Raw genomic sequence first — 23,860 nt, 5'->3', positions numbered from 1 at the left:
CTATAAATAGCATATTAATATACATAAATTTCCTGTGTGTTTATGGCATTGATTTGAGAGTAGTACTAATTCTGGTCCTTCAAATCTGTTTCTATTAGTTAACGCGCAGACAAGCAGATGATGTATATCTGTGACTTTTATAAACCTCTTGAAATATCTGAATTTACCTACTTGGGATCAAATATCAGTTATATCCAAAGATACAAGATACATCCGACCTGAATGTATTCAGACTCAAAGCCTTCCCATAAGACACTCATGGATGCTTATACTAGCTAGTATAAAGCTCTTATCCCTGAACTAGACAGTTTCTTAGACTCATCTGTGGGTAAACTGTTAGGTGGGGCACAAGGCAATGCACTGGGAAAGATACCCAAATGTAGGATGAAATATTTACTATCCATGAAATGACAGCAAGTTATTCATACTATAAAAGAAGTGCTGGAGTTACACACCCAAATGAGTGGAAGACACCCAAGTAGGATTTGAACTTAGGTCCTCTGCTTTCATAAGAGACGCCCTTACCTACTGAGCCATCTCATACTTACTACTTTTAATGGTAAATTCTTTAATCTTCCATTTATCCAGGAGTGAAGGGTGAAGCCATCAACACAGGTGAGTGGGATGGAGCTAAACTATGCAGACCCAGAAGAGCAGAATGCAGAGTGTGATGACCGATACAAGGGCTTCTGAGAGGTCCACAGTAGGACACTAGGTGCTTCGTTCAGAAGACTAACAACATGGAAAGCAGGGAAAACTCCAGGCAGAAGAGAAACAGAAGGAATAAGTTTGCCAGGACCTTGGTAGCCAGGGGCACTGGCAGGGAGGAGGTTGCAGATGCATGGGGGCAAAGACAGGCTTTTGGCAACCATCTAGGCCCACTGTTCATTTTCTCCTCCGCTGCATATTATACATCTCTGCTAATGCCCCTTTAAAAGCTGATCTCAAAAAACGTCTCTAATCCTCCTTCTATGCCACTGTGTTCTCAATAATCTTCCTTAAATAGCAGGTCTGCTCTTAATCACTACTCAAAAACAAAAACACAATCTCACAGACTTAGTGGTTCCCCACTGCTTTACCAAAATAAGTATGAAACTCTTTTTGGCAATGCAGACTGTTTGCACCAGGGCTCCTTCCTGCCTTGACGGCTGTGACTCCCCAGCCATCTACCTGTATTGGCTGGGAGCCTGCTGTATGTTTGGCCAGGCCTTCTGGAGGCCCTGGGTTGAGTTCCATCACTCACTCACCCTGGCACCTTTACAGCTACCAACAGCAATCCTACTCTTCTCTAGACTTCCTGATCCAAACAACCCCTCAAGTAGTTTTGCTTAAACTTTAAAGATTGATTGATTGATTTTATGGGTATATGTGTGTTCCTGAGTACATGCATGTTCACCATATGTGTGCATGTGTTTCTGAAGGCCAGAAGCGGGTGAAGATCCCCTGGAAATGAAGTCTTAGGCAATTTAGAGCCATCTGATGTGGGTGCTAGGAACTGAACCTGAGTTCTCTATAAGAACAAAAGTGTTCTTGATCACTGGGCTACCTCTCCAGCTCCTCTTTGCTAAAATATTAACTTTTTTTTTTTTTTGAGCTGAGGATCGAACCCAGGGCCTTGCACTTGCTAGGCAAGCGCTTTACCACTGAGCTAAATCCCCAACCCCTAAAATTTTAACTTTTAAAAAATTCTACCATTACTGGTGTGTGTGTGTGTGTGTGTGTGTGTGTGTGTGTGTGTGTGTGTGTGTGTGTGTAGCATGTGTGCCATGGCATGCATGTGCTAGTCAGAAGACAACTTTGTGGAGTCGGTTCTCCCTTTTACATGGGTTCTGGTGATTGATCTCAGGCTTGCATAACAAGAGCCTTTATTCACTGATCCATCTCAGGGCCCCTGCTTAAAAAGGTACAGCTCTTCATTTGATTTTGTCCCAAACCACTCTGTAGTGCCTTCTTATCAGACTTGCTGAAGATGTGTTCTATATCTTAATCACTGTCACTCAGAAGGAAGCTGACTGGATTAGACAGAAGGAAGAAGATGTTCATCTCATTTCACAGACTTTAAAATTCAGTACCTGAGTTTGCTTGGTTTCAGACCCCCGGTGGACGCACTCAGAAGTCTGGTGTTCCCAAAGCCCAGAGAGGGGGGTCTGCTCAGGGACTCCAGTGAGGGACTCTTTCGGAGGTAAGGGTCTGACTTCCGGTCCTCGGCCCTTCCCTTCAGAAGATCTGTGTGTGAATAGCAACATTGTCATCCATTTCTAAAGGGGAGAAATCTGACTGGTTATCATACTTTATTCTCAAGTACAAAGACATCTCTACATAGGTATATGCATATGTTCCTACATACACATACACACACACACACACACACACACACACACACACACACACATACATTTTTTTTTCTTTCTGGAATAATAAAAATGTAAATAGGGACATGGTATTTTCTAGAAAGAATTCTCCAGGCAGAACTATCTATATAATCTATAAAACCTTGTGCCAGGGTAGATGGATGGCTCAGTTGTTCAGACTGCTTACTGCACAATCATGAGGACCTGAGTTCACATCTGCAACTCCAGCTCTGATGGGAATGGAGACAAAGAGAATTGCTGGTGCTTATTAGCGCACAGCTTAGCCAGGAAAATGAGAACCGCAGCTTGAGGGAGAGTCTCTTCTTCAACAGGATTAGGTAGTGAATGACAGGAACACTCAATATCCTCTTTTAGCCTCCTCTTCTGTTCACAGATGCACAAATCCACACTCATATTCACACACACAAGACAAACAAATATAAAATATATCTTTAAAAAAGGATCTACTGGGGCTGGAGAAATGACCTAGTGATTAAAAGCACTGGCTGGGTTCAATTCCTAGCACCCACATGGTAGCTTACAACTGTAACTCCAGTTATGGGAGATCCAACACCCTCTTTTGGCCTCCACAGGCACATAAGTGGTGCATAAACATACATGCAGGCAAAACAACCACACACAAGATAAATAAATAAAGGAAGGAAGGGAGGAAGGGAGGAAGGGAGGAAGGAAAGAAGGTGGCCTAGTGCCAAAGCAGTCCTTTGTTCAAAACTGATTCTAAATTTTCAGACAGTTATCAGAGTATTAAGTATGGGCCCTTCTAAGAGCCTTGTGCAACTACCCAGTTGGGACACCCACTCCTCTAGCTCTGTCTCTAGTTAGTGTTGTTTGCATTATGCTGTGGATATCAGAGAAAAAGCTGGTAGGAAAATGTCTCATGTGACTGTCAGGTCACAGACAGCAGCAGACAAAAAAGGTGGGAACCAAGAACAACAACCCACAGAAGAAAAAACTGCTCCAATTACAGGCTTATCGTTCACTAAAAACTGAGCACAACCCCTCTTTTTAAGGCTCCTTTCTGCTGTCATATTAGTATTAGTGAAAACAGGCACAAAACGAGCTGAAGTCTCCAGATATCTCTCAAGGGATCACAAAAGCAGAGCAGAGGATATTTGAGGCTGGCTTATACAGAGTGGGAGCTGGAGCTGTGACACTTAGGTAGTTAGCTGAACATCACAACAGGACAGCTGGGGCCAGGCTGGGGCCACCTCCTGTCACCCAGTCACAGAAGAAAACAGTAACCTCTTCAGCTAACAGCCACCAATTATGGGCATCAAGTTGGGGGTGAGGCCAATTAGGTCTAAATGGCAGAGAAAAACAGTTCTACATCACCGAAGAGCAAAACAAAAACAGAACATTAATCTGCAGTTAGGGATGACCTCAATGTTGACAAGCAGTTGCTGGAAATGGCTGGAAGCAAACAATTTTCACTACGCAGTCCTTTATTACAGTAAATAGAATCATCACCAGGAGACAGGTGCCTGGAGGGTAAGAAGGAGAAGGTCAGCCAATGAGCTCCACAGTGATAATTGTGGTCTCAACTTTATTATTTATCTTGTCAATCAAAAGAATGGTTCTTTAGATAATTAGGAAACTTGGAAGTTGGTAGTATAGCCCGAAAAAGACATAAAAACTATGACCACTCACAGAGTACTACATTTTATGTTGCATAGCTTTTACCGCAGTTAAAAAAATTCATGTAGCACTATTCATGCAAGTAAGTTACTCCCTATTATATACTGCATAATGAGTGTGTGCTATGATATTACACAATGATGCATAAATTTAAGCCAGACAGGTTTTCAATTTTATGTTTTGGGCTCCACCCTGCATTTCTGGGAAAGAGGTGCACAGACTTGAATGCCTTGAAGTTGCATGCAATATTCATTTACCAAGCCCTAGGATGCTTAAAAATGGTGTTAGCTCAATTCTGCCTAGTCTCTGTAAATAAAACAGCAGAGACTAGAGGGCAATGCATCTCTTTCCAACACTATGTATGAACATTTTAAAGTCCGTTGCTAAAACCTACAACTCTCAACACACAAAAATTCCTTTGAAAACTTCTCTGTGGGGCTGAGGGGATAGCTCAGGTTAAGACTACTAGCTGTTCTTTTGGAAAACCTGAGTTCAGTTACCAGCATCCACATAGCAGTTCACAATTGTCTGTACCAGTTCCCTGGGATCTGAGCCCTCTTCTGGCCTCTCGGGGCACTGCACATGTGGTGCACACATATACAATACATACACATAGAATAACAACACTCTGTTGCCCTGGGCCTACAGGATATATGAAGCAGACTTTCTTTTGGGCCACCAACCAGGTCCCAAATCATGACATGGTGACTTCTTATTAGTTATGAATGCTCAGTCTTATCTTATGCTTGTCCCACTAGCTCTTATAACTTAAATTAACCTGTTTCTTTTCATCTATGTTTTGCCTCGGGGCTTTTTAACCTGCCATTCTGTACGTTCTGCTTTTCCTGCATCTTCCGTGTCTGCTGGCTGGTGGCTGCCTGGCTCCAAGCATCTCCCTCTTTTCTCCCTCGTTCTCTTTGCCCTTCTCTATTCTCTCTGCCCGCCAGCCCCACCTATCCCTCTCCTGCCTAGCTATTGGCTATTCCGCTTTTTAGTAGACCAATCAGATGCCTTAGGCAGGCAAGGTGAAACAGTAACACATCTTTACATAGTTAAACAAATGCAGCCTAAACAAAGTGTAACACACCTTCACACAGTTAGAGCAGTAGTCCACAACAGTGTATCAGTGAGTAAAGGTGCTTGCTGTACAAGTCAGATGGCCTGAGCTCACGCCCTTGAAACCATGTAAAAGTAGCAGAAGACAACCAACTCTGAGAAGCTGTTTTCTGACCTCCACATATGTGCTGTAGTACATGCCTATTTACATATACCTCACCCATATATAACAAACAAAATCAACACCACCACCCTCACTGCCCACTGAGAGTGTACCTAGTTGATCACTCACGAATAGTGATGGTGATGGAGATGTACAAAATTAATGTTCTTTTATTAACTAACTTTTTTTTTTAACCTCCTGACCTGGAAGCCATTGCACAATCTAAGGATCAAGGAGTAATTCCCATTAGATGTTTATTAAACAAACATTTCACAAGCTATAGCTGCCACAAACAATGATTCCTCCCACGAATCTGAGCAAAATAAACGGAAAGCTTTCTGAAAAGATTCAGGACTCCAGATGCCACTAGGAGCAGGGTGATTCATGGGAAGAAGTAAAAATGTCAGTATCAATGGGAGTTTGGAAGCAGTTGATCCCAGCCGTCAGTGATGACTTTGAGAGCTTCCAGATGTCGGTGGTGGGGATCAGTGCAGGTGTGGAAATAGCAAAGGCACTAGACTGGCAATGGAACCAGAGGGGGTGACTGAACTGCCACCATCTCAAGAGAAAACACTAGTGGGTGGTGAGTTGTTTCTTACGGAGGAGCAAAGAAAGTAATTCCCTGAGACAGAATTCCTACCTGGTGAAGGTTGTGTGAACACTTGAAATGATAACAAAGGATTCAGAATATGACATGAACTCAGGGGGAAAGCCACGTTTTGAGAGGAGTGAGTCTGATTTTGAAGGAAGTGCTATGTAGGAGAAAGGCCTTGGAAAAGGCAAGGTGAGGTGACTTGGTAAATGTCACTGGTATCTTATTTTAAGAATTGCCACCATTACCCCAGCTTCTGCAAGCACCACCTGACCTAAGTCAGCAGACATCAACATCAAGGCAAGACCCTCTGCAGGGAAAAAGGTGCTAAGCTGCTGAAACTGAGATGATAATCTGTGATAATGTATCTACTAAGCAAGCTATGAGTATTTTTAGATGTAATGCTGTTGCATACTTAAATTACGACACAGGGTAAGCATAACTTGTGTCTTCCTTCACTGTGATATTAGCCTGGTGCAGGGGACTGGAACAAAGCTTGCAGAAAACTTATTAACATTTACTAGACCAAAAGAACTGTTGCTTTTTTTCTGAGCATGATAACAGGCTCAGCAGATACCAGCAAGGAAAATGATTAGCAGCAAGTATTTCTATGACGCCCAAGGCACATCAGGCAGTGTCCTCAGTGTTTTCAATGAATTAATTCAATCCTTCAAACGACTCTATGAAGTAAAGTTGTTTCTATTTCTTTTTGATTTTTTTAAATTAATTTTATTTTTAAGTTATGTGTATATGTGTGAGTGTGGGTTTGCACACATGAGTGCAGGTGCCCGCAGAGGCCAGAAGAGGGTGTCACATCCCCTGGAGTTACAGGTGGAGTAAGCTACCTGATGTGGATGCTGGGAAGCAAATTCAGGCCCTCTGAAAGAGCCGTAAGTGCTTTTAACTGATGAGCCATTTCTCCAGCCCCAGAAATATTTCTATCTTAGAGATGAATAAACCCAAGTACAATAAAGCTAAAGCTGAGATAGAATGGCAGTGCCAAGAGACTCAAGGCCAAGCAGGGCTTCGCTTACCTCCCTTTTAATGGCTACAGCTCTGCATCATTGGCACTGGAGGCCCAGCAGGAGTGAGAATGTGACCTATGAAACCCACTGATTACAACCTCCACTTCACTGTCACATTTGAACTTGAAAGGGACACTGTGACACAAGAGGAAGAGGGTAATACTCAAAGACTAAAAATGGTGCATTGAAGGACTGTGGAATCAGTGAACAAATACAAAACCGGACAAGAGTTTTGTATAACATAGTAATTTTTAAAAAACAATAGAATATACTGTCTTGAGATTCCGTTTATTAAAAAAAAGAAGAAAGAAGAAGAAGAAAGGAAGGAAGGAAAGGAAGGAACAGAAAAGGTCAGGTAGTGGTGGTGCACGCCTTTACTCCCAGCACCCTGGGGCAGAGGCAGATGGATCTCTGTGTTCGAGGCCAGCCTGTTCTACAGAGTGAGTTCCAGGATGGCCAGAGCTACAAAGAAAAACCCTGTCTCGAAAAACAAACAAACAAACAAACAAACATAAAATCAAATCCAGCCAAGTTGGCATCTCTTTTGCATCCACACACACCGAGGAGGGCAGCAAGCAGGAGGCATGTCTTCTAGCATGAGCTGCACATTTGGATCTAATCGGCAGAAATAAATACCACCAAATTCAAGTTCATGCAACAAAAAGTGAACACCACTAAAATAGGACAAAAAGATTTGTGTTTTCAGTCATCTACCTGAGAGGGGAAGGTCCGGCAGATCCAAGCGCTGAGCCATCCCTTTGCTGGCTGGCCGCATGGTGCTGTAAGTCGAATGTCTCTGTCAAAACCAAAGGGCACCTCAGCATGATGAGCTTGCAGTGTGAGCACAGCAGAGCACAAGTGCACACTGCTGTGCCTGTACACAATCCTTAAGTACATCGTAATGACCTTCTAAAATCGAGCTTCTAAAATGACTTATTTCCCAAACAGTATTAAGTCCAGATGGCTTAAAGAGAACATTGATGAGAGAGTAATCCCCAGTCCACGTCCATCACCTATTGCTTTTTCCCAGGGGCAGTTGTCACTAATCTGCTTTCTGAATATCATTTCTGGAATATTCCATACATTCTCAAGGATATCTGCAAACATAATGTTTTAAGTGAGGTGGAACAGCATGCCTATGATCTCAGCACTGGAAAGCAAGAGGCAGAAGAATCCTGGAGTGATGGGAAGGGTGCAGAAAAGGGGAATTTGTTGGCCAGCTAATCTAGCAAATTGGCCAGCTCCATGTTCATTGGAAGACCTTGTGTCAAAAATAAGAGGGGAAGCTAAGAGGAAGATACTTGATGTTGACCTCAATTCCTCACACATACACACACAAATATGCACACCTACAGACAAACATACACCATAAATGCACATACTACACACACACACACACACACACACACACACACACACACACACACACACCCCTTTTGGGTTTCAATGGTCAAAGACTATATGCAAGATGATCCATATCACCAATCAGGAAAATGCAAATCAAAGCCAGGAGACACCATTTCACTCCAACTCTTAAGACCATTATCTAAAAACAAAAGAAAAAGAAGAAAAAGTAGCAAGTATTTGGTGACAATAGGAAAAAAAATTAGAATCTGTGTGCACTATTGGTGGGAATATAATAATGCTAGAAAAAATAGAGTGAAGGTCCCTCAAAAAATTCAAAATAAAGCTAGGTGTGGTGGTACACACCTCTAAGTCCAGCACTTGGGAGGAAGAGGCAGGCAAATCTTTATGGGTTTGTGGCCAGCCTGGACTTTGCTACAAGTTCAAGTTCATCCAGAGCTGCATAGCAAGACACTGTCTCAAAAAATAAAATAAAATTTCAAAATAGATCTATCATACGACCCTACTTCTAGGTTTTTAACCAAAAGAATTGAAATCAGGATTTGAGGGCTGGAGAGATGGCTCAGTGGTTAAGAGCACTGGCTGCTCTTCCAGAGGACCTGAGTTCAATTCCCAGCAACCACATGGTGGCTCACAACCATCCATAATGAGATCTGGTGCCCTCTTCTGGCCTGCAAGCATGCATGTAGGCAGAACAGTATACATAGTAAATAAATACATCTTTAAAAAAAAGAAAGAAATCAGGATCTTCAAGAGGTATCTGGACACTCATGCTTGTAGCAACATTATTCACAACAGTCAAGAGGTGGAATCTGCCTAAATGTTTGCCCAGCAACTGCTGTTGGATGGCAGTCTGTCCTACTCCTGGGAAAAGTTCTGGCGATCTGCAAACCAACAACGCGTTTATAGTTAGCAATACTGCGTTGAACACTGGAAAACCTCCGAGTGTGGTTATTCTAATCTATTTGACCCTTGAGTTAAATACCTTGCATCATCCCCACAGATACAAGTGCAGATTTCATCACACACACACACACACACACACACACACACACACACACACAACTACTACTACTACTACAACAACAAAACCACCATGTCTATAAAAACACAAATGTTAACACACCACTATACTTATTGGGTGCCATATTGGCTTGGTTTGTTGAATATAACTTAGTGTTAATTCTATGTGGGCTTGGAGCTGCACTGGACTCTGCCAGGCTGAGTCCACCATCCTGACAGATTTACATGAGAACTGCAGTATGAATGGCCCTATGATCCAGAGGGGCCGCGGCAGCCTGAATTCTACCAACTGCCACGTGCCTTTGGGGCATGTGGTTGATTCTCTGCACTTTAGCTAGGACATGATGTGACACTGATAGTCATGGAGATTGCTGAGAGGATTAGATGACTAAAACTCCACTCACAGTAATTCAAGCATCTCATAGGTTAGTCACTATTGTTTCCAAAGTTCATTTGACCCACCTTCAGTGAACAGCAGTACTGACCTTGATACTGGTGTTATGAACACTGTCTATACACAGGGTACCCAGAACCATCTTGAAACTTTCCAGAGCATTTTTTAGGGGTCCCACTCTACATTGATATTAAGCATAAAATGTATGGTTCCCAATGGTCCTCATAAATAAAAATGTTGTAGAATACAATTTTCAAAAAACATTCTGAAATCTTATTTTTGAAGTCAGTATGTGAAGTAAAAGATCCCTAGCAATTTAGTCTTACGGAAAAGCATCCAAAACTTCCCCACTAAATGTTATTACTGGCAATATGTCAGATTAATGAATTTCCTAGAGAGGGGCTAGAGATATTGTTCAATGGGAAGAATACTGGCTGTTCTTCCCAGAGGAGCAGAATTTAATCACTAGCACCCTGTAATTACAATTCCAGAAGATCTGATACCCTTTTCTGGCCTCTGAGAGCACTGGGAATGTCCATAGTACAAAAATATACAAACATGCCAAACACCCATACAAATAAAATTTAAAAAAAAAACAATTTGAGAGAGAGTATACATGAATGAACACTGGCACCTGTGTGTCACAATTAGGAAAACATAGCTTACATAATTGACTTTGCTGACTAGTTTTGTGTCAATTTGACATGAGCTAGAGTCATTTAGGAAGAGAACACTTCAGTTGAGAAAATGCCCTCACCAGATTAGCCCATGGGCAAGCCTGCAGGGCATTTTCTTGATTAATGATTAATTTGGGAGAGCCCAACCCACATGGAGTGTGATGCCACTCCTGGGCTGGTGGTCCTGGATGGCATAAGGAAGCAGGCTGAGCAAGCCCATGGAATCAAGCCAGTAAGCAACACACCCCCATGGCCTCTGCAAGGTTCCTGCCTTGCCCTGAGCTCTTCAGTGATGATTCCAAGCTCTAAGATGAAACAAACCCTTTTATCCCCAAGTTACTTTAGGTCATGCATTCATGGTGCTTTATCACAGCAATAAAAACCCCAATTAAGACACTGGCGTAAAGAAAAAGTGTGATCACAGGACAATCTAGCACATGGAGAACCACAAGGCTAGTTCTCTCCTACCACTGTGGGTTCTAGCGATCAAGCTTAGTTAGGCCTGCAAGGCAAGTGGCTTTACCCACAGAGCCATCTCAACAACCCAGGGATTGTCTTTTTTATTTGTAGAGCTGGAAACTGAACCCATGACCTTGTCTATACTAAGCAAGCACTCTACTACAGAACTATACTCCAGCTCCTAAGGTTTTTCTCTTTGTTTAAATCAAGAAGAGTAACCAAGACTCATGGTAACTACAGCTACTCAGAAGGTTGACGCAGAAGGATTAAAAATTCAAGACTTACCTGGGACCTGGGCAACTTATCAAGACCCTATCTCAAAAAACTAAACAAGAGCTTGGGACATAGCTCAGTGGTAGAGAGCTTGCCTAGCATGTTCAATTGCCAATGTCACAAAGGTATTTCCCAAATACACTTGGCTGTTACCCACTAAGATGAGAATACATGTTTTCTTTATTTGTTACTATGGTAAGTTCCTGATTCTTCTCATCGGTTAAATCTTGCATTCGGAGGCTGGAGAGATGGCTCAGAAGTTAGGAGCACTGGCTGCTCTTCCTGAGGTCCTGAGTTCAATTCCCAGCAACCACCTGTAGTGAGATCTGGTGCCCTCTTCTGGCATGTAGGCAGAAGACTGTACACATAATAAATAAGTAAATTTTTTAAAAAATGCCAGGTGGTGGTGGCACACACCTTTAATCCCAGCACTTGGGAGGCAGAGGCAAGCAGATCTCTGTGAGTTCAAGGCCAGCCTGGTCTACAGAGTGAGTTCCAGGAAAAGGCGCAAAGCTACACAGAGAAACCCTGTCTCAAAAAACCAAAAAACCAAAAACCAAAAACAAAACAAAACAAACAACAACAACAAACATAAAAACCCTTGCATTCTTGGAATAAACCCTCTTTGACATGTTTTTTCATATGCTGTTCAATTAGATTTGACAAAATTTTGTTCAAGAATTTTACATGGAGGTTCATGAGAGACTCACCTTTTAATTGTCCTGCCTTTTCTGTTCTCACCAAAAATAATAAAACTACCTTGGCTCATGAGTTGAAAAGTTTATCCCTTTTTGTCTAGTCTTTGTTTGAATTCATGATTAACACTGATGTTATTCCCTTCCTTAAGAGTTTGAGATTTTATTATTAAGCATTCTGGGTCTGGTGTTTCCTTTGTAGAAATAATTTAAACTCCAGACTACTAATATAAACAAACTTTTTCTGATTTTCTAAGATTTTTCAAAGTTATCAGCACAAAGTAATAATTTATAATATTTTCTTATGAGATTTTTAAAAAAGATTTACTTTTATTTAGTTGTGTGTGTGTGTGTGTGTGTGTGTGTGTGTGTGTGTGTGTTGCGCGCACGTGTGTGTGCACACGTGCGCATGCATGCCATGTGTGAGGGTACCAGTGGAGGTCAGAAGAACCCTGGAACCAATGGTCCTTCAGTTGCTCTGGCTTCTGTCTTCTGTCATTTTATGGAGAAGCTGTGGTCTTGTCCTGGCTCCCTTGACACCAGAGGCCCGGCCCCGAGTGTCCTACAATGCTTCTGTTTATCTCTAGCAGTTTTAACTGATGTACACCTCTAGCTTGAGTTCACTGTCATTCTTGTTTGTTGCTGGACTCTATCAGCTCTGGAAACTCTTGGCTTTCTCTCTTCACATTTCTCCTGCCAGATCTAATCCCCCCCTTTTAGGAACTCCACAGATCTTTTCATTCTTCCCTTTTTATCTGCACTTCAGTTTAAATATTTCTGCCATCTTGTAGTCAGTCCCTCAAAAGTCCCTAGTAAATGTTTAATTTATAACTTAATTATACACTTGAGTCTTTATTTAAGTCATTTTTTTTAAAAACAGGCATTCTCTGTATAGCCTTGGCTGTTCTGAAACTTAGTCTGTAGACCAGGCTGGCCCCAAGGTCAGTGATCTGTCTGCCTCTGCCTCCTGAGTGCTGGTAGAAAGGCGTGCACCACCACACTCAGCCTAAGTCATGTAATTTTTAATGGGTTCTTTAATAGTTGTTGTTGGTGCTGGTATTTATTTTCTTGACTGCATTCATATTCATCTCTTCTTTTAAAGTCTGTGTCTAATACCATCAATATATGGACCTTCTATGCCTGCTTTGTTGTTTATTGTTTGTTGTGAGTTTTATATAGTCTTTCAGTGTCATTTAGCCTATGTGCCTGGGATTCTATAAACTGACTAGAGGACTCTACATGGAAATGAATAGCTGTGCCATGTGGTGGGAGCACATGCCTTTAAACAGAAGCACTTGGGAGGCAGAGGAAGGCACATCTCTGAGTTCAAGACCAGTCTGGTCTACAAAGCAGAACTCCAGGATAGCCAGGGCTACAAAGAGAAACCTTGTCTCAAAAAACAAAACAAAGAAAAAAAAAAACCCAAAAACAAAAACAAAAAAGAAAGAAAAAGAAAAGAAAAAAGAAAATGAATAGCCGTACGATAAGATTTCCTTATGAGATTACCTTCCTCAAAAGATTTACTTCTGCTTCCAGGAGGTGGTGGGAGTGGAGGAAGAGCACTCAGACACAATTCATGTTTCTGTGGGTTTTAAACTCAACAAATAAGCCAGCATGGTGGTGTAGGCTTTTGATCTCAGTACCTAGGAGGCACAGTGTACAGATCACCATGAATTCAAGGCCAGCCTGGTCTACATAGGAAGCTCTAGGCCAGCCAGGGCTACAGTGAGACTCCCTCATACCCCCCCAAAAAAATCTTTTAACAAGGCTTCTTTGATACTAAGGAAGAATATTTTAATAAGCTAATAGAAAGGTATTTAAATGATACAAAAATCTTAAAGCCATGAAAGAAAACACAGAACAGTATTTTCTTAAGTAAAGCATTTCAGGAAAAACAAACAAAACCACCTCTTCAGTAAAAGAAAATGATGATGTTACAAGGTAAAACAGTCACTTGTAAGAAAAGTCAGGTGGCTTGCTGGGTGTAGGTGTATGCATGAGTAGAGGTGCCACTGAAGAGGCCGGACTCATTAGACTCTTGGAGCCAGAGTTCAGACAGTTGTGAGGCTCCATATGAGTGCTGGAAACTAAACCTGGTTCTTTGCAAGAGTAGTCAGTTCACTTAACCACTGAGCCGTCTCCCAGCCCCTAATAGAAGCATTCTGTTTAAAAATAAAGGTTAAAGAGAATGCATTAAAGTGTCTCATAAACAGGAAAAAGCGGAATCCACATAGAAAAGTGGTCAGTGCGAATTAAGTACATAAATGGATTATGTAAAGCAACATTACATAGTCACGTATGAAGAAGTGCACAAGCCACCAAAGTGAAACCAAGCGTCATCTCACTACTAAAATCCTCGATGTGTACAGGTTGTCAAACTTCTCAGGAAACAGCACTTCCGTGTGAACAAAGTGTACGTGCGGGGAACCCATCTATCAAGCGCTTCAATGTTCAAGGACAGAGCCAATCGACCTCCCTATTTTAGTGGTACACTTCCCACTTCTAGGATCGGTTTCTAGAGTTCTAAGAACTAGCTCCCTCACTGCTCACTGTTATCAGAGACTGGAAAGTTAAAGAGCACGCTGTCTAAACTTCTTAAAGCTTGTTCACCACGTCACTCGGCTTCTGTCAGACAGGCCCACTCTCAAAACTCTGCAAGGTGCCAGGAGGGTGCAGCTGCCTGCTCCTGCTTCTGCTGGCTGTGGATGCATTGGCATTCCCAATGCAGAGGAGCTCTGGGGTCTGATCCCACAGCTATGGTATTATGAGGCATGTGTTTTGCTGTCCTGGATGCACATACGTAAGTATATATAGTCCTGAAGCTGATCTTAGGTCTTGACAGAGGCCCTGGTCCTAAAGAAGTACTTAGTGAAGGGTGTTCTGAATCGAGCAAAAACAGAAGCACGTTTAAGGGCCAACTTGAGATGTTATTAGAAAGTCTTTCCCATGAGCTCACCAAGGCTTTAGTTATCTCTTCTAGTCTTGAAGTACCAAAGTCTCTGAACTAAATTCCTTTCTGCTAACTAGAGCAATTTCTAACATTTTGAAATGAATCCAGACAGGCACTCATACAGAAATAGTGCCTCAAGAGGTCAAAAGTTTGCACAAGGATCTTTACTGTATTGTTTTTGCACTAAGTTAAATCTACAGTGACATCAAGACATATACAGACATACAGCCATCAAGAGAGACTAAGTAACTGTGCATGATGTAGATGTGGGCTTTAAAAAAGGATTGGCTATGTCAACGGAGATTAACATCTGAAGTTCCTTTGATATCTTCCTTCACGGGATTAACAGAACTTCATGGAGCTCAACTGTGATGTGACGTGATAACTGTCACCCACTGCTCTAGCCAAGAGACCCAGTAGGGAGCAAAATACCAAATACCTCTATTGTCCCAGGTCTAATACTCCAATACTAGAGTGGAATGAGTACTGGAGGGATGGATATTCCCATCTGTAAGTCCTCCTGCTCCACAGGCACACACTCACAAATGTTAGGAACACCTGGAAGTGACATGAACAACCCTGCCTGCGTCTGGGTTCTTCTATACCTGCATTGGAGAGACAGCAGCTGCCGGAGCAGTCCTCACTGGGATCCCACTCAGGGGGCTTCTGGGAGTCTTGTGGACGGAAATACTCTGTCCAGCTCCACCTGCCAAGAAGAGATTGGAACATAAATACTTACATCCAGTTCAAAACTGCAGATAATGGTTTTTGATCTGTTACCCCTTTTTGGTGACTTAAAAATCTCATGATGAGCTATGTATGGTGGTGGTGTAAACATTAGTCCCAGTACTCAGGACTCGGGACTTAGGAGGGAGGCAGAGGTCAGCCTGATCTACATAGTGAACTCCAGGACAACCAGGGCCTTGTATCAAAGCAAAGCAAAACAAAACAAAGCAATAACACCCCCCCCCCACACACACACACACACATACACATACAATGTTAGGTGTAACGTTTACTCTGTTTTCTTTTTGTCCTCTGCACTGGAGCTGGATTGGAGAAATAAAAGGGGGAGAGTTAGCTGAGCGAGACCTGGTCTCAGATGCTGATAAGGGGGAAGAGGAAAAGGAATATGCGATGAGGTTCCTCTTGGTAGGGAGTAACAGGAATGTTAACGCACAAATCATTACTGATGACTCATGCTCTATCTACAGACTGACTCACTGGGTTTTCTTGCCTCTCAGTATATTGTCTAATCTTCATCTAACCAACTGGAAACTACTTTAGCAGAGACAACCAGATATCTTAGAATTAGCCCACTGTTCCAGTTTTCCAATACATTTGTGGAGGTCAAAAGAAGCAAGTTATCTCTATCATGAACAGAAGCTCAATGTTTCTTCAACATACTATATTTGTGCATTTGCTTAAGGTATGAATGTGTAATTGCCTCCTGTGTGTAAGATGCACAACCAATGGGAAATTGTGAGTCAGACTACAGCATGAAAAGCTGGCAACATACCCGAGATCAGAAGCAACAGACAAATCAATAGGAAAGCTCACACGTAAGACGAAGTAGAAAGATGTCTAACAGCATATTGCAAGTAAGGAGGATTGAGACTCCTGACAGCCAAATGCACAGGTGATGCTCATTCCCTGGACTACAATGCTGCTGACTATCCTTGCCAGTTCTCAGAACACAGGAAGGTGGCCCTGAAAGTGGTGACTCTGGGAGGTAGGAAAGGAGTGAGGAGGTATGACAGGAAGCGGATGCAGGGATGAGGCTGCCTCAGCATGGCCCATGGCCTCACAGCCTCATCATGGCTCCCTGCAGAGGGGCATTAGCTAGAATGAGACCTTGGTTCTATCAGCCTGGGGCCAGTGTGGCAGAAACAGTCTTGCAATGTAGGCTAGGTTTTGAATGCATAGTCTTGTAAAATACCTGAGTGTCCTAAGTCAAAGGACTTGATCAGTGACTTCACAGTGGTTGCAGAGTCTGGAGGAGCTGGGGATGTTCTGTTGATGTAGACTCCATGCCACCGGCCAGCAGCATCAACGTCTGAGGGCTCTGTCCCTTCACTCATAGGTCTGTATGGCAAAGAGCACACCAAATTGAAAAGGTGGAGGGTGCCCTCACAGGGGGAAAGGCAGATGGAAACAAAACCAATGTGGACAAAATGCATGAAGCTGGAAGGGGAAATCCCAGTTTTAACATGAGTTTTCTGAATTTTAAGTTATCTTTTATACTTTCTTAGTTAACAGTCAGAAATAATATATTTATAAATTGAACGATATCTCTAAGTGGAAGATACATGTCTATCTCTGCAAATGTGAAGAAACGTGTAAGTGTTAATTATCATAAATAACTGTCAGCAGTGTACACAATGGACTGGCCTGTTGGCACGTGCTCCAACCCTCATGTAGCACACTCTGAGGTTGAATAGGTGAATCCCAAGACTCCTTTTTAGCTAAGGTTTCCTATGACTTAGACTCCCCATCAGAGACTTAGACCAGAGCAAGGACATGAGGCATTTACTGTGTTGACACAGCTTATAACAGAAACACGGGGCTCCTAGGCTAGGTGCCCTAGCTGCAGCTTTCTAAATAGGCAGGCAACCTATGGTTAGGGTTCCCATCAGGGTGAAGGCCACAGTCTTCTGGCAGCCTGGTTGGATTGTAACTTCAGAAAGCTGTTCCTGGAAGCTCAGTCTACAATCCAGTTGATTCAGTTTTCTCAGGAATTCCACAAGTTACTTAACACTTTTCTGCCTAAGCCAACTTAAGTGCAATCCATTACATACACCAGAGCTCTTCTTCATATGATACTTGCCCTCTGAGAGTAAGACTGAAAATTCTGTGCAAAGCTTCCACTCTCGTGCAAATTTTCCACTATGTTGTGTGGTTTCTAAACACCAGCAGAGACTCACAGGGTAGACCATTAAAGAAAGATCATATAATGCAGCTCTCATGTGTGGCTTTCTTATCAAGAGGATTTTAGCATGTCATTTAATCTCCTTGTGAATGAGCCAAGATGAGAATTCCCAACCTCCCTGCTGCTAAATCACTGACTGCACTTTTTATTATATCATATTGCCACAGCTGTTATGCAAGATGACTAATTCATGAGAAGAAAGGCTTAAACAGAATATTTCTGGAAATATATTTTAATAAGGTCAGTGAAGGTTTAAAATATTTCCCAACTTTTTGAAACTAATCTAGCTATGCATAAGTGCCGACGGTTGAATTTATTTGTCCTTAATTCTCTTAGCTTTCTCCTGCTGCTCTATGATCAACACAAATAGGCTACATTTAAGTGAGGCACAATTAAAGCACGTCCACTACTCTGCCCTATACTCTTCACTGCATTACGATTCTTTTTGAGTAGAAAAAAAAATTAGTAATCTGAAAACTTCCTTGGGAGAAACTACCAGGCATTTCAGAAATGGTAAGGGACTGATTTTTTTTTTTTTAACCTTTCTAGAGCTTTATTGGGAGAGAGGGGGAGAGAGGGAGGGAAAGAGAGGGAGAGGGAGAGAGAGAGGGAGAGCGACTGATTTTTTTTAAGTAATTTCTAGTGATCTGATGCAAAGAGGTGGTTGTTTTGTTTCGCACCTTGTGTTACATGGTATAAAATCAGATGGTGAGCCAGTGTGATTGTGTGATTTGTGGCCCCAGATACTTAGGAGAACAAGGGAAGATCACTTGAGCCCAGGAATTTGAGGCCAAGCTGGGCAAAATGGGAAGACTCCACCTCAAAAAAGGAAATAAATAAAAGAATTAAAGAACAAAGGAAAATCAGCAGGTGGATATGCAGAAAGAAAATGAAACCAGGTTAAAAGATCAGGTCTGGATAGAAAAAAAACAAAAATCTTATTCCCACATCAGCGACTCTCAAGCACATCAAACAGTGGGCCATCTACCTGGTTTATTGCCAAAGGGCCACCAGGGCAGGTCATTTAAAAATTGTATTTAAATGTCATTCCTTGTTAACTTAATAGGAATAAAATGGAGGATCCCACACACTGCAAGTTATTCTTTTTAGGTGTCTAGGTTTCCCAGTGATTTGAAACATCAAATGGGTAAGTGGAAAGATTCATTTAGGACTCATAAGGACATAGCACTACAAATTAATATAAGGGATGCTTGTTTTCACATATCCAAAAGTGATACTGACTAATCAGCTGGCTTGGCTTTAACAGTAAGAATAAGTCTGAACATTAACACCTGAAAATTTGAAATGATCAAACATCCAAAATTAGGGGCTGGAGAGATGGCTCAGCTCTGACTGCTCTTCTGGAAGACCCAGGTTTGATTCCCAGCACCCACACAGCAGCTCACAACTGTCTGTAACTCCAGTTCCAGGAGATCAAATGCACTCTTCTGATTTCCATGGGCACCAGGAAGGCATGTGGTTTATATACATACATGTAGAGAAAAATTCATTATATACGTGTGTGTGTGTGTGTGTGTGTGTGTGTGTGTGTGTGTGTGTGTGTTGATAAATATTCTTTTAAAAAGTCTGTAGTCTTTAGGAAATTCCATACTTGACCCCATATGTCAGATTGTGGGTACATTAAAAATCATAATACAAAGTCACCTTCAGGCTATATAAAGTGTATATGAAACATCAGTAAATTTGAGGAGAAGGCCTGGGACACAAACCCCCAGATATCTATTAATACATATGTAAGTATCTAAAAGAAAAAAAAAAACAAGCAAAAAATCCTGTAATCTAAAACATTCAAATAGAGAATACTTGACCCATACTTTAATTGTAAATAAGCCTGAAACTCCTTGTACTAGACTGTCTAAGAGTTGTTATGGCCTGAGCAATAAATAAGTGAGTATATTTATTGTGTCCCAAGAGGAATATGAATTCTGTATATTATAAAGGACATTAAGAAATATTTAATCATACAGCCAGGAATATCTTAGCAAATTCTGTAAATAAAAGGGAAAGTGCAAGATTATACACTTGGCTAAGCCAGCTGTTCAAGGCCAACTCTAGTCTCTAGGTTGTATCACATGTGGAGTCAAATATGCCTTAAAAATCTAAGTCACCCAAAAGCTCAGCTTCTGTTGGTTTCTAAACATGAACACAAACACTCCAGTGTTCAGGAAGTCCAACACATTAGTTTATAGCAGTGTGTAGTTTTTCCTTAGCCATATCCTGCAAGAAATGGCCAGCTTCTGGTTAGGAATCCCATCTAAAACAGAAACAAAACATGTCTGCTACCACATAGAAAGCTGTAGTAGCAACTTCAGGAAAACAAATGCACTATAGATCTCTACTGCATATGCCAGGAAGTGTAATGTATCACAAAACCATTATCTAAATCCCAGCCCTGGGGAGGCTGAGGAAGGAGTATCCGAAAGCTTAATTTTCTACAGAAATCCCTTCTATTATTAATATTTTAGGGAAACTTTGCCAAAAAGTTTCACGGTACCTAAGTGGTGAATCTGGGGTATCCACAGAGCTTATGGAGGAGTATGCTTTTGTCAAATTCCCTGTAGTATGTAAATGTTCTGGGAGAGGTACACACATTTCATTTTAAATATACCTAAGAACAAAGGCTGCCAACACTCATTACAGTACTCTTTTAGTTCACTACTCTGCATGTAGGAGTTGGCAGCCCATATTCTAAGAACAGAAAACCAGCAGCCAGATACTCTGGTGCATGAATGCAAAAGGGTTTATGTCTTTGTCAAAAGGCAACATTTCCCATCAACCACTGCAGATGCATCAGGTCCACTGGTTGGCTGCAGGTCCACCTTATGTGTCTTATGTTGTATTTAACATATGTATACATACATCTGTGATGACTTTCCCTTCAAATCTCCCCCTGGCCTCTCTAACCCACTGCTTACCTTGTGTGGCTGTGGTACAGAGCTTTTCAATGGTGTTGATTTTCTGTACCACTTGGTGGCATTGTCTACTTTGGTCCAAGTACAGATGAGCTCTTGCAGATTATGATTTTTTTTTAGTATTTAAATGTTAACTCTACTTGGAAACTATCACATCACAAGGCTGATATGCTTTCCCAATTAGCAGATTGTTTGTAAAGAGGAGTGGTCCCGTCAACCACATGCTTATACCTGCCAAGCTGAAACAATAGAATAAAGCCTGGCTCCGGGCTTCTCACAGCGTCATTGTGGGCTTCTATTATTACCCTCTCTCCATCTAAGTTTTCAGGTTTCAGCTCAGCCACTGAAGTTCTGTTCCTTTTTATGTTGTGACTCAGTGCCTTTGGTTATTCTTTGCCCTTATCTGGGATCATTTTCTCAAAATTATTAATGTTTTTTTTAAACAAATCTAAAAGAAGTTTATTGATCTTACTATATGACAAAAATTATGAGGTATTTGATGTCAGGCATCAAATAGTATCTTCTGAAATTCACTGTCTAATTTCAGTACTAGCATACAGAACAAGAGAAAGATACCAGGTAAAATGGTAACTTAAACACATCTTACTTTCCAAATCCCATCAAGAAGAATCAAAGCAGTTAAGCATCTTCCATCAGCAATGGCTTAAATTTGATTAAAGGTGTTGTGTACACCTTTAATCTCAGCACTCAGAAGTCAGAATCTACATAGTGAGTTCTAGGCCAGACAGGGCTATATAGTGAGATCCTGTCTCAACAAACAAACTTTTAAGACTCTCTGCTACATAGAGAGTATGTATATGTGTGTGTGTGTGTGTGTGTGTGTGTGTGTGTGTGTGTGTGTGTGTGTGTACACACCAAGGGCTTTCCCCCAATTCCCTTACAAAGACAAAAAAGACAGGGGTCTACCTTGCTAGTATCCTCTACCTACAAGGCCAGGGCTGGATAGGAGGATAAAGCCAAGAAGATAAAGCACTTCCTTATAGAGCATCAGGGATATGAGCACTATCTGAGGAGTCCATGGAAGGATGATCCTGGGCACAGGTCAGGAAAAGCCATGCACTATATCTAACACAGACAATGACTAAGCAAAAGCAGACCAGAAATATGGCTTCCGCATCCAGGTTTCTCCAGACAGGAAACTACTCACCAAGAAATTTATTATTTATCTTTTCCTACTCACTCTGTGGATCAGGCTGGCCTCGAAATCATAGAGATCCTCCTGCCTCTGTCTCCTGAGTGCTAGGATTGAAGGTGTGTACCACCACACTCTTACTGGGCACCTTCTCCCACTGCACACTATTTGAACTTCAGTTTACTTAGAGAGCTTTCCCTCTAGTTTATGATAGAGTTGATGATCTGAAGCATCAATAGGAAAGTGGTGTATTCAGGCATAACCTACAAATACTCAGGGAAAGGTCAGGCCCTGATTTATTTGTAACTATTTAAGCAAGAGTCTATGATGAACAGAAACATCCCTTCACATAAAGACATTAAGAAATGAAAAAACTTCAAAGTCCTAATCTAGGAAAATATTTCATAAAATAATAATCACATGGAGGAGAGAACAGACCTTCAAAAGTTTATGAAATGAAAGAGGCACTTGATAACATCCACTTTAAAATTTCATAAAATAAAATAAAAGATAAAATAAGACAATTTTACTCATTAATGTTTTGTTCTTTTATTTCTTTCTTCCTTTCTTTTTTTTTGAGATAGTAGTCCTAGCTAGCCTCAAACTCATTGGCTAACCAAGGATAACCTTGAATTCTTGATCCTCCTGCCTCTGCCTCCCAAATGCAGAATTTACAGACAAGTAGCACCATGGCTAGCACGCTGATAATTTTAAATGAAAGGCTGAGCTTAAACGTGCACACACACACACACACACACACACACACACACACACACACACACACACACAGTATAATAATCCCATTAAAGTATTCTGAAGCAGAACTAACTCAAAAGAAAACCAAAGAAGGGCATATTTGGAAAGGCCTCCCCGAGCACAGGAAGCACAGATGAAATCAACAATGAAAAGTGACATTTCCATTCAGTAGGAAAGAATTATTGTGGCAATACATTGTGCTGGTTGGACTGGCCATGCATATGGAAGAAAAAGGATTGCATGTTACAGCAGGTTCAGTAAACATAGGTGGATCAAATTTCTGGTTGTAAATATTTACATGTGTGTGAAATAAAAGAAAACTCAATAAACTATTTATAAATATTGGAGTAGAAGAAAATCTTACACACACACACACACACACACACACACACACACACACACACACCCCAGAAACAAAGGAAGATACAAACAGACTCTTCTATTATATGAAAGTATTAAGGGCTTCAAGTGGTGAAGTGCTTACTATACACGTAAGTCTCTAGGTTTATTCCCAGCAAGGTTCTAAAATTATATTCAAGGAAATTTTTTCAACAAAATTTATCACAAGAGCCCTGCAGAAATGCAACCAGTGATTAAAATTCAAACCACAGACTCCTCTAAATAATGTTTATTTAGCACATCATAAACACTTACATATAAAAACATTCAATAGTACCCAGAGTAAAGGCAGATCAACACACAACTGCAAGCATAGTTGCGCACTTGAAATTGAGGCTGCATTTTGCTCACTGTTTAGATATGAAAACATTCGGCACATAAAGTTTAAGTCATTTTAGAATTTCAGTCTGAGGGAAAGATCTTTCAGAACAAATCCCAGTCCTACTGAACAAGCCCAGCTAGTGTCTATATTATTTTTACAGAAAATATCAATGTCTTTTCTTTCTCACACCAAGCTAAATTTTTCTGCTCTTGAAGTTAATAACCTCAAAATGTCTTCCTGAGTTTAAGAATAGTTCTACATCTTAATTTTCATTTTATTAGCGATTAACTCATGTCTTCTAGCAAGATATAGCTAGAAACCCTACATGGATACAATGGAGCTACCCCTCAGTGGAGAAGTGCAGCAGATAGATGTCCACTTTAGCTGCCCTTCACATAAGAATTATGGTAGATGTCCACTGGAGCTGCCCTTCAGAAAAGAAGCATGGTAGATTTCCACTGGAGCTGTCCCTCACATAAGAAGTGCAGTAGGTTTTTGCCTGATAGATTTGCTTAATCAGATACAGGTCTTGACACATACATACATTTCCAAAAGTCAAATCATATGCTGCATTCCAGACCACTCTGAGCTGTGTGTTTCTGCATTGAAAGTCTTTTAAGTTTCCAGGATGAGTTCCACTGATGAGGCTTTTGTTGTAAACTGTCCTTCATTAGTTTGTTATGTTTCTA

General features: G+C 41.3%; 1 protein-coding gene across 6 annotated transcripts in view; it reads right to left on the bottom strand.

Annotated features, from left to right (window-relative positions):
* Positions 1–23,860, bottom strand: part of Specc1 (sperm antigen with calponin homology and coiled-coil domains 1) — a 274,206-nt gene that overhangs the window by 68,122 nt on the left and 182,224 nt on the right. For all 6 annotated transcript variants that reach the window (XM_036196411.1, XM_036196412.1, XM_036196413.1 and 3 more), the window contains 4 exons: positions 16,619–16,764; positions 15,285–15,385; positions 7,558–7,639; positions 2,073–2,226 (listed from right to left, as the gene is read on the bottom strand). In XM_036196411.1, coding sequence (XP_036052304.1) covers positions 2,073–2,226; positions 7,558–7,639; positions 15,285–15,385; positions 16,619–16,764 — 483 coding nt within the window. The remainder of the gene's footprint in view (positions 1–2,072; positions 2,227–7,557; positions 7,640–15,284; positions 15,386–16,618; positions 16,765–23,860) is intronic.

The sequence above is a fragment of the Onychomys torridus genome, chromosome 8 (assembly GCF_903995425.1).
Source record: "Onychomys torridus chromosome 8, mOncTor1.1, whole genome shotgun sequence".
Lineage (NCBI taxonomy): Eukaryota > Metazoa > Chordata > Mammalia > Rodentia > Cricetidae > Onychomys > Onychomys torridus.
Note: the sequence above shows the minus strand (reverse complement) of the source record. Positions and strands in the feature narration are given on the sequence as shown.